This window comes from Palaemon carinicauda, chromosome 15 (genome assembly GCF_036898095.1).
Source record: "Palaemon carinicauda isolate YSFRI2023 chromosome 15, ASM3689809v2, whole genome shotgun sequence".
Lineage (NCBI taxonomy): Eukaryota > Metazoa > Arthropoda > Malacostraca > Decapoda > Palaemonidae > Palaemon > Palaemon carinicauda.
In genome coordinates, this window is record NC_090739.1 from 5,092,669 (window position 1) to 5,105,168 (window position 12,500).

At 32.0% G+C, this 12,500-nt stretch overlaps 1 protein-coding gene across 1 annotated transcript in view; it reads right to left on the reverse strand.

The window, feature by feature from the left end:
• LOC137654814 (uncharacterized) overlaps nt 1-11,108 on the reverse strand; it is a 44,273-nt gene extending 33,165 nt beyond the window's left edge. The window contains exons 1-4 of the mRNA XM_068388767.1: nt 10,972-11,108; nt 8,895-9,030; nt 3,276-3,425; nt 1,187-1,314 (exon numbers count right to left, since the gene is read on the reverse strand). Of these exons, the coding sequence (XP_068244868.1) occupies nt 1,187-1,314; nt 3,276-3,425; nt 8,895-9,030; nt 10,972-11,084 (527 nt within the window). The 5' untranslated portion in view covers nt 11,085-11,108. The remainder of the gene's footprint in view (nt 1-1,186; nt 1,315-3,275; nt 3,426-8,894; nt 9,031-10,971) is intronic.
• Nucleotides 11,109-12,500: the final 1,392 nt, after the last annotated feature.

Sequence of the window (12,500 nt, forward strand, 5' to 3'; positions counted from 1 at the left end):
ATTTATATAAGAATTAAAATGGTACTGTGTGATTTATTTAAGAATGAAAATGGAACCGTGTGATTTATTTAAGGATGAAAATGGAACCATGTGATTTATTTAAGAATGAAAATGGTACCGTGTGATTTGTGTAAGAATGAAAATGTCACCGTGTGATTTATTTTTGAATGAAAATGGTACCGTAAGATATAGATAAGAATGAAAATGAAACCGTGTGATTTATTTAAGAATTGAAATAGTAAAGTGTGATTTATTGAAGAAAGAAAATGGTACCGTGTGATTTTAGAATGAAAATGGTACCGTGTGATTTTAGAATGAAAATGGTACCGTGTGATTTTAGAATGAATAGGGTACCGTGTGATTTATTTCTTATTAAAATGGAACCGTTTTATTTATTTAAGGATGAAAATGGAACAGTGTGATTTATTTAAGAATGAAAATTTAACCGTGTGATTTATTTAAGAAAGAAAATGATACTGTGTGATTTATTGAAGAATGAAAACGGTACCGTGTGATTTATTGAAGAATGAAACAGGTACCGTGTGATTTATTTAAGAATAAAAATTGAACCGTGTGATTTATTTAAAAATGAAAATTTAACCGTGTGATTTACTGAAGAATGAAAATGGAACCCTGTGATTTATTTTTGAGTCGAATGAATATAATGTCTTGTTTTTGTAATTTGGAATAGGCAGATGTGTAATGTATACACATACGTACACACATAAGTATACATATGTATGAAAGATTAATTTTCATCTTATTATTGTTCCTAAACTTCTCTTATAGTTTTCCCTTATTTCCTTTCCTCATTGGGCAATTTTCCCTGTTGGCGCCCTTTTGCTTACAGCATATCCTGCTTTTCCAACTAGGGTTGTAGCTTAGAAAGTAATAATATATATATATATATATATATATATATATATATATATGTATATATATATATGCATATATATCATTATCAGCCATTATTATTAATATTATTATTATTATTATTATTATTATTATTATTATTATTATTATTATTATTATTATTATTATTATTAGCTAAGCTACATCCCTATTCGAAGAAACAGAATGTTATAAGCCCAATTTAACTGTTTTATGAAATAGTTAACATAAGACATCAAGCAATTTCACTGTTAAATCGATTTCCGTAATCTTACGCTGTGCGGTAGAATAATACCTCCTTATTCGTCGTCTTCTCTCTCTCTTGTCACTCGCGAAGGATCTGTCTTTAAGCCATTCGCTGCCGTAGATACTACGATGTCCGTTTGGCCAAGTGATTTCGAATGCGCTGGAATTCTCGATGAGCTGAGTAAAGAAATTAATGATTTAGACATTAAAAGGGGCTCTGAAAAGATACATACATACATATACCAAGGTACTTCCTCCAATTTTGGGGGGTAGCCGACATCAACAAATGAAACAAAACAAAAAGGGGACCTCTACTCTCTATGTTACTCCTAGCCTGACAAGGGACTCAACCGAGTTCAGCTGGTACTGCTAGGGTGCCACAGCCCACCCTCCCCCGTTATCCACCACAGATGAAGCTTCATAATGCTGAATCCCCTACTGCTGCTACCTCCGCGGTCATCTAAGGCATCGGAGGCAGCAGCAGGGCCTACCGGAACTGCGTCACAATCCCTTCCCATTCATTCCTATTTCTAGCACGCTCTCTTGCCTCTCTCACATCTATCCTCCTATCACCCAGAGCTTCCTTTACTCCATCCATCCACCCAAACCTTGGCCTTCTTCTTGTACTTCTCCCATCAAAGGTACTGTAAATTACAGTGAAGTTTACAGGGTGCATCTTAGGCTGGTCCGAGTGACCTCTGCAGGTGAACACATTTGTATCCCCAATTTCAAAGTACTACTGTATTTTCTGTTTTCTAAAACTTCCTATAATTTCTTTCTGTTTTGATATTTACTTTTCTCAAGAACGAATTATTCAGGCTGATTCCCTGAGGTCTAAGACATTTTAAAGGTTTAAAGGTCTATGAGATCTGAGGCGTTTTAAAGGTTTAAAGGTCTATGAGATCTGAGGCATTTTGAAGGTTTAAAGGTCTATGAGATCTGAGGCGTTTTAAAGGTTTAAAGGTCTATGAGATCTGAGGCATTTTGAAGGTTTAAAGGTCTATGAGATCTGAGGCATTTTAAAGGTCTATGAGATCTGAGGCATTTTAAAGGTTTAAAGGTCGCTCATGAATGGCAGAGGCAAAGGTTAGTATAATGTTCTAGCAGGAATTGCCATGGACACTGACTATTTATACATATGACGAGCGCCCAAGTCCCCTCTCCACCCAAGCAAGAACCAGGAAGGACCAGACAATAGCTGCTGATGGCTACCCCAAAATCCCCATCTGAGCTCACCAGGATGTTTAAAAGAAGTTTTCTTTATACATATGATCAATGCCCAAGCCCCCCTTTCCACCCAAACTAGGACCAGGGAGGGCCAGGAAATGGCTGCTGTTGGCTTCCCAAAAACTCCCTCCTTAGCTTACAAAGATGATTAAAAGAATTTTTCTTCACCGTGACTTTGTAAAAAGTATTATCTCATTTAATACCCTCTTTTATCTAGATGGTGAAAGACATACTTAAAAGAGTTGGACTCTAACCCCGACTGAAGGGGAGATACTGATAAAAAAACACTTCACTTCTGAAATTCAGTATATGGGGATTTTCGTTAGAATTCAGATTGTTAAATCACGGCTTCAGATAACTTCAAATTTACCCATTCTATATGAAACTGAGGCCTATGTTTTATTTATTAAATCTGTTACGAGTAGCTCATTCCATTGATTCTAAATTTCCCTATTATTATTATTATTATTATTATTATTATTATTATTATTATTATTATTTTCATTATTATTATTTAATAACAATAATATTAATAATAATAATAATAATAATAATAATTATTATTATTATTATTATTATTATTATTGTTGTTGTTGTTGTTGTAATTATTATAATTATCATTTTCATTATTATTATTTAATAACAATAATAATAATAATAACAATAATAATAATAATAATAATAATAACAATAATAATAATAATAATAATAATAATAATTATCATTATTATTACTATTATTATTATTATTATTATCATTATCATTATTATTATCATTATTATTAGCTACAACCTTAATTATTATTATTATTATTATTATCATTATCATTATTATTAGCTACAACCTTAATTGGAAAAGCAGGAAGCTACAAGCCCAAGGACTCCAAAACAAAAAAAGAGAGTAAACCTCACATTTACAGAGGCCGGAGCAATGGCCACGTCCAATTCCTTAATATCGACTGTCCTTGCGTGAGCCGTCGGGTGGAAACAGACAGGGCACTGACAGTTGTCTCTCAGCCAAAGGTACGGATACCTGTCACTGCTCCCGTCGTTCCATTTAACCTGCCACCAGACAAAAAAAAAAAAAAAAAAAAAAAAAAAAAAAAAAAAAAATTAATTTATTGGAAAAAAATTAATTAAAAAAATTTTGATTAAAAAAATCGTTCAATTTTATTCACTGCTTCCGTCGTTCCATTTAACCTGCCATCAGACAAAAAAAAATAAATAAATAAAAAAAAAATTAATTCATTGGAAAAAATTAATTAAAAAAATTAGATTAAAAAAATCGTTCAATTTTATTCACTGCTTCCGTCGTTCCATTTAACCTGACAAAAAAAAAAAAAAAAAAATTAATTCATTGGAGAAAAATTAATTAAAAAAAATTTGATTAAAAAAATCGTTCAATTTTATTCACTGCTTCCGTCGTTCCATTTAACCTGCCACCAGACAAAAAAAAAAAAAAAAAAAAAAATAATTCATTGGAAAAAAATTAATTTAAAAAAATTTGATTAAAAAATCGTTCAATTTTATTAACTGCTTCCGTCGTTCCATTTAACCTGCCACCAGACAAAAAAAAAAAAATAAATAAATAAAAATAAAATAATTCATTGGAAAAAATTAATTCAAAAAGATTTGATTAAAAAAAAACGTTCAATTTTATTCACTGCTTCCGTCGTTCCATTTAACCTGCCACCGGACAAAAAAAAAAAAAAAAAAGATAGATAAATAAATTAAAAAAAATTAATTCATCGGATTAATCTAAAAAAATTAGATTAAAAAAATCGTTCAATTTTATTCACTGCTTCCGTCGTTCCATTTAACCTGCCAACAGACAAAAAAAAAAAAATAATAATAAAATAAAATAAAAAAATTAATTCATCGGAAAAAAATTAATTTGAAAAAATTAGATTAAAAAAATCGTTCAATTTTATTCATCGTCGATAAAATTAGATTTAAAAAATCGTTCAATTTTATTCATCGTCGATAAAATTAGATTTAAAAAATCGTTCAATTTTATTCATCGTCGAAAAAAAATGGATAAGAAATTGATCATTCAATTTCATTCATCGTCGAAAAATATAGATTTAAGAAAAATGTCATTCAATTTCATTCATCGATAAAAAAAAATAGATTTAAGAAAAAATGTCATTCAATTTCCTTCATCGTTGAAAAATATAGATTTCAAATTTTTTTTTATTTAATTTTATTCATCATCGAAAAAAAAGATTCAAAGAAAATTATATTCAATTTTATTCATCGTCAAAAAAATTGGATTTAAAAAAATCGTTCAATTCCATTCATTGTCGAAAAAAAAATTAGATTTAGAAAAAATTTTCGTTCAATTTCCATCAGTTTTGAAAATATTAGATTAAGAAAAATGTCATTCAATATCATTCATCGTCAAAAAAAATGGATTAGAAAAAAATCGTTCAATTTCATTCATCGTCGAAAAAGTTAGATTAAAAAAAAATGTCATTCAATATCATTCAACATCGAAAAAAATAGATTAAAAAAAATCTTTCAATTTCATTCATCGTCGAAAAAAAAAAAAAAAACATGATTTTAGTAGAAATATGTTCTATGGATATTATTATCATCGCTAGTGTACGCGACCCGCCATAAAGTGACTGCTAGATTTATAGATATGTACAAACACGCAGCCCACATCTAACCAGAGTATGACTACTCTATCTTCCCCTTACCCAAGGACGGGGAGAGCGTTGCATGACTCTATATATATATATATATATATATATATATATATATATATATATATATATATATACATATATATATATATTTATTTGTATACATATATATATGTATATATTATATATATATATATATATATATATATATATATATATATATATATATATATATATATATACATATACATCTATATATATATATATATATATATATATATATATATATATATATATATATATATATATATATATATATATTATATATATATACATGTATATATATGCATATATATATATATATACATGTATATATATACATATATATATATATACATGTAATATATATATATATATATATATATATATATATAGAGAGAGAGAGAGAGAGAGAGAGAGAGAGAGAGAGAGAGAGAGAGAGAGAGACTTTCTCTTTAGTACATACGAGTAGGGGAGATATATATGAAGGTAGTCCAGAAGAATCTTACTCATAACTAAACTATCCACATCTAAAAATAGAACGACAAAAGGAAGAGAATATAGATATAAATATAACACTAAGGTCTAGAGTCCAGGATGAAGGCCATGTAGAAACTGTAATCAGGAAAATAAAAAGGCCTATTGAAACTCAATTTCTCTCAATTTTGATTCATAAGATATTAAAGTTATAATTGAATTTCATTTGAAAGGTGAACGAGAAGTAATGATATCAGTTTATTCAAACAACTAAATGATTTGGGCAGAGGAAAAATAATTGAGCTTCAAATATACAAATCTATTTTGTAAGTTATTCAGGATCTAGGCTTTGTGTTGAAGGCCATCTTGCAATTCCTCATTGCTCCTTAAGGCTTCACCATCCTTTTGTTGGTTATTTTATCCTCCAAGTAATTTATTAGTAATCTAAAGAAAGAGTGACAGGTTTAAAAAAATCTAAAAGATTACAATTTCAAATATTTGAATTAAGTACTATTTATACAAGTAATCAGTAAATGAATTACATTGAAAACTAAATTTTAAAATATTTCATTCAAGTTTGGGTAGTTTTCAAACTACCGTAAGTAAATGAATAATATCGAAAGCATGTCATTTTCAAATTACTCTAGTTAAGCAAGTAGGTTTTTTTGTATTGAATTGATAAATAAAATAATATTAATCTTTTGGAAAAGATAGCTTATAAATATCAACAATATAACCTATTCAAATATTTTATATTGGTAAGTAGGTACTTTTTAAACAATCACATCTCATAAAAATGCAACATCCCAGTAAAAATATTTATCTGTTTAAACACACTTAGCTGTTATCATTGAAAAACAAATAAATTATTTGCTTTCTCAAGATGTTCAATAAATTCCTAGTTTTTAGCCATCATAGCTGGAACACCATCATTGCATAACTTATTATAGTAAGGAAGTAAAATTTAGTCCTCCTTTGTGACATTGCTTATTGAAGTTGTTAAAATGTGTGTTCCTCCTGTCCTTGCGTTAAGGTTACCTAAGGGAAACTGTTTTTCATACAATTAAAACTCATCAGTGAAAGCACAAATAAAATATTTTTATGCCAAAAATCTGGAACTTGTTGACTCATCTAAAACTAACATAGATCACAGTGAGGAGATGGACAAAACAGGAACTCTCTCGTCCATCATACGTTAAATCACTCACTCACTTCAACTAGCAGTTTTTCCTTGTCAGCAACAACAGCTGTTGCAGCTGACAAGGAAAAACTGCTAGTTGTATTAAATTAGGATTAATTGAATTCAAGGGAAAATTGCTTCCATTCTAAAGGAGGTACATCACTGAACACAACTATCCTATTATCTGTGTGTACATATTTGTATGTGTGTACATACAGTAGAATGATTTCAAACACAATATTCTGTGTCAAATCAGAAATATATTTCACATACCATACATATATCAAAGGCCGTAGAAGGTCGCACTTGCTGGTCTAGAAGGCCATATGTGGCCTTGAGGCCGCAGGTTCCCTATCACTGGTTTAGACATATAATTTGAGATTGTATATTCATCAAAATATTATCTGTTACGGTAAGTCATGGACGCAATCCTTATCTGACTATATAGAGGACGAGCGATGACATAACTTTCTGCGCAGTTTGTAAAGAGGACGAGCGATGACATAACTTTCTGCGCAGTTTGTAAAGAGGACGAGCGATGACATAACTTTCTGCGCAGTTTGTAAAGAGGACGAGCGAGGACATAACTTTCTGCGCAGTTTGTAAAGAGGACGAGCGATGACATAACTTTCTGCGCAGTTTGTAAAGAGGACGAGCGATGACATAACTTTCTGCGCAGTTTGTAAAGAGGACGAGCGATGACATAACTTTCAGCGCAGTTTGGCTACTAAGCAATCTCTCTCTCTCTCTCTCTCTCTCTCTCTCTCTCTCTCTCTCTCTCTCTCTCTCTCTCCAGATGGGGTAGAAGAAGATACAAATATACTTGGGATGATCTAATTCGCGAAAGGACCCCAGGTCATGTGTAGGCTTCCCTCTTTCAAGAGGCAGCCATTCGTTTGAAGCAACTTTTGTGCAGACGCAAATCTATGTGTCTGTTGCGTTTCACCTTGTTGATATTGTAACTTGCAGTTCATTCTCCCTCTCCATTTCTCCTTCGTGAATTTAGGCCTATTGGTAAAACGGTCACAGTGCATGTAGGCTTCAGGGGTATCGGCTGTGAGGTTGTACAGTATATCGTTGGCAAAAATTTGTGTCAACGTCAGCTCTTTACTCATAGATCTACTACCACTTTACTAAAATAGCAGGTTGTAGCTAGACTGTAAACCTCTGAGGCCTGAAGCGGCCTGGTGTGGACCCATGACGAGATTAATTGGCTCATTTTAAGGGCTTTAATCTATTTGTCTATGTCTTTTCTAAGTCCTTCATTAATGTGGATAAAATGAATAACTAAATGACCTGTCGAGAATTAGGTTCCCCTGCTGTATAAGACCAGAAAAAAAGCCCTTAAAGTAAAATAATTTCCATGTACTGGCTCAAAGGAATTCTTCTTCTTTTGGTGAGGGCTGTTTTTTTTTTCTTTTTTTTTTTCTTTTTGCGTCTCATTAATCAATTCATTAAAAAATCTTCCTTGAAGAGCACTGACGAAGCAAAACCTACCAAATTTGATGGATTTTTTAATATTTTCTAACATTGATAAATAAAATACCTTTTGTAACTTATTTCGCTGAGAAAGTATTTTATATCTTTGAAGTATCATGACGGAGATAAGAACACTATCGGCTTTCTAGTCCTTTTTCGGACAACCGTCAACACTTTAAAAGGCCGCTTATGAATGGCAGAGGCAAGGGACAGTGGCATTGCCCTATCAAGCAGAACAATGCCCTAGAGATTGACCATATATACGTATGATCAGCCCCCAAGCCCCCTCTCCACCTTAGGACCAAGGAGGGCCAGGCAATAGCTGCTGATGACTCGACAGATAGACCTATAGGCTACCCCAAACCCCCCATCCTAAGCTGACAAGGATGGTGAGGTTGCAGCGACCAAAGAAACTATCAAGTTTGAGATGGACTAGAACCCCAGTCAGGCGTTCACTATAGTCCATTTCTTTTAGCGATGCAGATTTGCACCGACTCGCAGCGGTGCCCATTTAGTTCGGAAAAGTTTCCTGATCGCTGATTGGTTGGACGAGATAATTCTAACCAATCAGCGATCAGGAAACTTTTCCGAGCTAAAAGGGCACCGCTGCGAGTCGGTGCAAATCTGCCTCGATAAAAGAAATGGACTATAGTCAGTTTTACCACATCGGGTAAGGATAAGGTTTTAAAGTATTTCAAATTCACTTACCTCTAACATCCATTCACTGCTTAGCATCGAAACGCCTGAAATTTTAGTCTCGTTTTCACTTTTCTCAGCTTGGACATTCTGCGCAGTTACCCATCTCGTTGTAACTCCGGTGTTGACATTCCGATAACATCCAAGTCTGAAAAGTTTTTTTTTTTCTTTTATTATGAAAATACAATTACATTTTCTTAACATACATTTTTTTCCTTTTACAAAGAAATATTTCCTTAACAAATTATATTTTACATTTTTGTATATACATTATAACATCTAATATATGATAAAATTACATTTTTATTTTATTATAAGTTGATGTCGTAATAAAACCTAGTCTCAAATATATGTCTCTCTTCCCCGGATACATCATTACCTCCACCATCGAAATTGGAAGGAGGTTATATCTTCTCCCCTGTTTGTGTGTGTTTGTTTGTTTGTGAACAGCTTCCTGACCACAATTTTAATCGTAGAGTAATGAAACTTGCAGGGATAAACTGTTATGTAAAAAGCTGGAAATTATTAAATTTTGGAAAATCAAGGTCAAAGGTCAAGCAATATGTTTTGTGTGTGTTTGTTTGTTTGTGAACATCTTCCTGACCACAATTTTAATCGTGATGAAACTTGCAGGGATTAACTGTTATGTAAAAAGCTGGAAATTATTAAATTTTGGAAAATCAAGGTCAAAGGTCAAGCAATATGTTTTGTGTGTGTGTTTGTTTGTTTGTGAACATCTTCCTGACCACAATTTTAATCGTAATGAAACTTGCAGGGATTAACTGTTATGTATGTAAACAGCTGGAAATGATTAAATTTTGGAAAATCAAGGTCAAAGGTCAAGCAATATGTTTTGTGTGTGTGTTTGTTTGTGAACATCTTCCTAACCACAATTTTAATCGTAGAGTAATGAAACTTACAGGGATTAACTGTTATGTAAAAAGCTGGAAATGCTTAAATTTTGGAAGGTCAAGGTCAAAGGTCAAGCTAGATGTTCAACCCACGTAATCAGCCATAAGTTTGGGCATCGTTGTCACAGAGACTTCAAACTTGGTTCATATTTGATTGTATGAAAATCCACTCTAATTAATACATGTTAAGGTCGAGAAATAAGCTGCCATGGCGGAGGTCTGCGCTCTACTGTGTGCCCCTCTAAGGTCAAAGGTTAAGGTCGAGAAATAAGCTGCCATGGCGGAGGTCTGCGCTCTACTATGTGCCCCTCTAGTTATTAAAATAGATTTCGATTTATATAATCCCATTCAATACATTAATTACTTCGTCAATAAGACGCTGGTTTATATAAAATAATAATACTAATATACTGAAACTTTAGACAATAATCTGAGTCTGTTTTTATTATGAGAATATTTTATTAGCTTTTATTTTAGGAATAAATTTATCTGATTAGCTTTTAATTTAGGAATAAATTTCTCTTCTTAGCTTTTAATTTAGGAATACATTTATTTTATTAGCTTTTATTTTAGGAATACATTATCTTATTAGCTTTTATTTTAGGAATAAATTTATCTTATTAGTTCTTATTTTAGGAATAGATTTATCTTATTAGCTTTTATATTAGGAATAGATTTATCTTATTAGCTTTTATTTTAGGAATAGATTTATCTTATTAGCTTTTATTTTAGGAATGAATTTTACTTATTACTTTATTCTTAGGATTATCTTGATATATAGATTAGGAATATCGTATTTTCTTAATTATCAGGTTCTATTATTATTATTATTATTATTATTATTATTAATTGCTAAGCTATAACCCTAGTTGGAAAAGCAGGATGCTATAAGCCCAGGGGCTCCAACAGGGAAAATAGCCCAGTGAGGAAAGGAAACAAGGAAAAGAAAATATTTTAGGAACAGTAACAACATTAAAATAAATATTTCCTATATAAACTATAAAAACTTTAACAAAACAAGAGGAAGAAAAATGAGATAGAATAGTGTGCCCGAGTGTACCCTCAAGCAAGAGAACTCTAACCCAAGATAGTGGAAGAACATGGTACAGATGCTATGGCACTACCCAAGACTAGAGAACAATGGTTTGATTTTGGAGTGTCCTGGAAGAGCTGCTTACTTGTCATGGTGAATCAAAGACACAGGCGAAGGAGAGATTGGATTCCTACACGCGATGGCTCCAATCCGGAGGACTTTAAATCCTCTTCTCATCAGATTCTGGACCGGAAGCATTTTAGGCTGTTTCTGAAAAGAGATAAACCTACTGTTTACCATCTATGTAGATCAATTGTTATTTTTTTATGTTTAGGTCATTATTATTATTATTATTATTATTATTATTATTATTACTTGCTAAGCTACAACCCTATAGTCCATTTCTTTTAGCGTGGCATATTTGCACCAACTCGCAGCGGTGCCCTTTTAGCTCGGAAAATTTTCCTGATCGCTGATTGGTTAGAATTATCTCGTCCAACCAATCAGCGATCAGGAAACTTTTCCGAGCTAAAAGGGCACCGCTGCGAGTCGGTGCAAATATGCATCGCTAAAAGAAATTGACTATAGTTGGGAAAGCAAGATGCTATAAGCCCAATGTCTCCAAGAGAGAAAATAGCCCAGTTATGAAAGGAAACAAGGAAGTAAATCAACGAAGAAGCAATGAACAATTAGAAAAAAATATTTAGAAAAATATTAACAACTTTGAAACAGATATTTCATATATAAAATATAAAGAGATTTGTGTCAGCCTGTTCAACATAAAAACATTTGCTGCAAGTTTGAACTTTTGAAGTTCTACCGATTCAACTTCCCGATTAGGAAAATCATTCCACAACTTGGTCACAGCTGGAATAAAACTTCTAGAATACTATGTAGTATTGAACCTCATGGTGAAGAAGACTTGACTATCATAAAGTTAGTCAACCTACAGGCCTATTATTGAATTGGCTTAATGCCTATTAAGACTATTAATCTTAAGTAATATTTCGATGATCCGCTATATCTCATATTTATTGAACAAGGAAAAACCTATTCGGCTTGGGCCTTCGGGTGGAAACTGAATAATTAAATGAATAAAGAAAATTATGATGAATAGAATTCTAATAAATAGAATAATAATAAATAAAGGATACTGTGAGTTAAATGGCTGGACAAGATTAGAAATGAAACTATAAGAGAGATTAATCGAGTACCATGAGGGGTAGATGGAGATGGTTTGGGCATGCTCTTCGCACTCCCTAAGAGAGATTAGTTCACCAAACTTTCAACTGGGCTCCACAAGGGACTAGAAGAGTTGGAAGACCCAAGACTACTTGGCTGAGGACTATGAAGCGCGAAGTAGGGGATAATGAATGTAGAAGTATTGAATTAAAAGCTCAAGATAGAGACGACTGGCGAAATCTTTGCATCAAAAGGCGTAGGAGATGATGATGATTAGATTTTTAATGAACCTGATCTGGATTCATAAATCTATGTCACATTTTCTAAACATGCGATTATGGTAGTTAGTTGTTCTTTTTCCATATTGATAAAACTTCATAAGCCTTTCAATAATCTTTCCACAGTCTTAGCCGAACGATAAAAAGATCAATATAATTTTCTTCAGTTCCAACAAAGTAAAAACACTTAATACCAGCATAAGAAACTATCTTT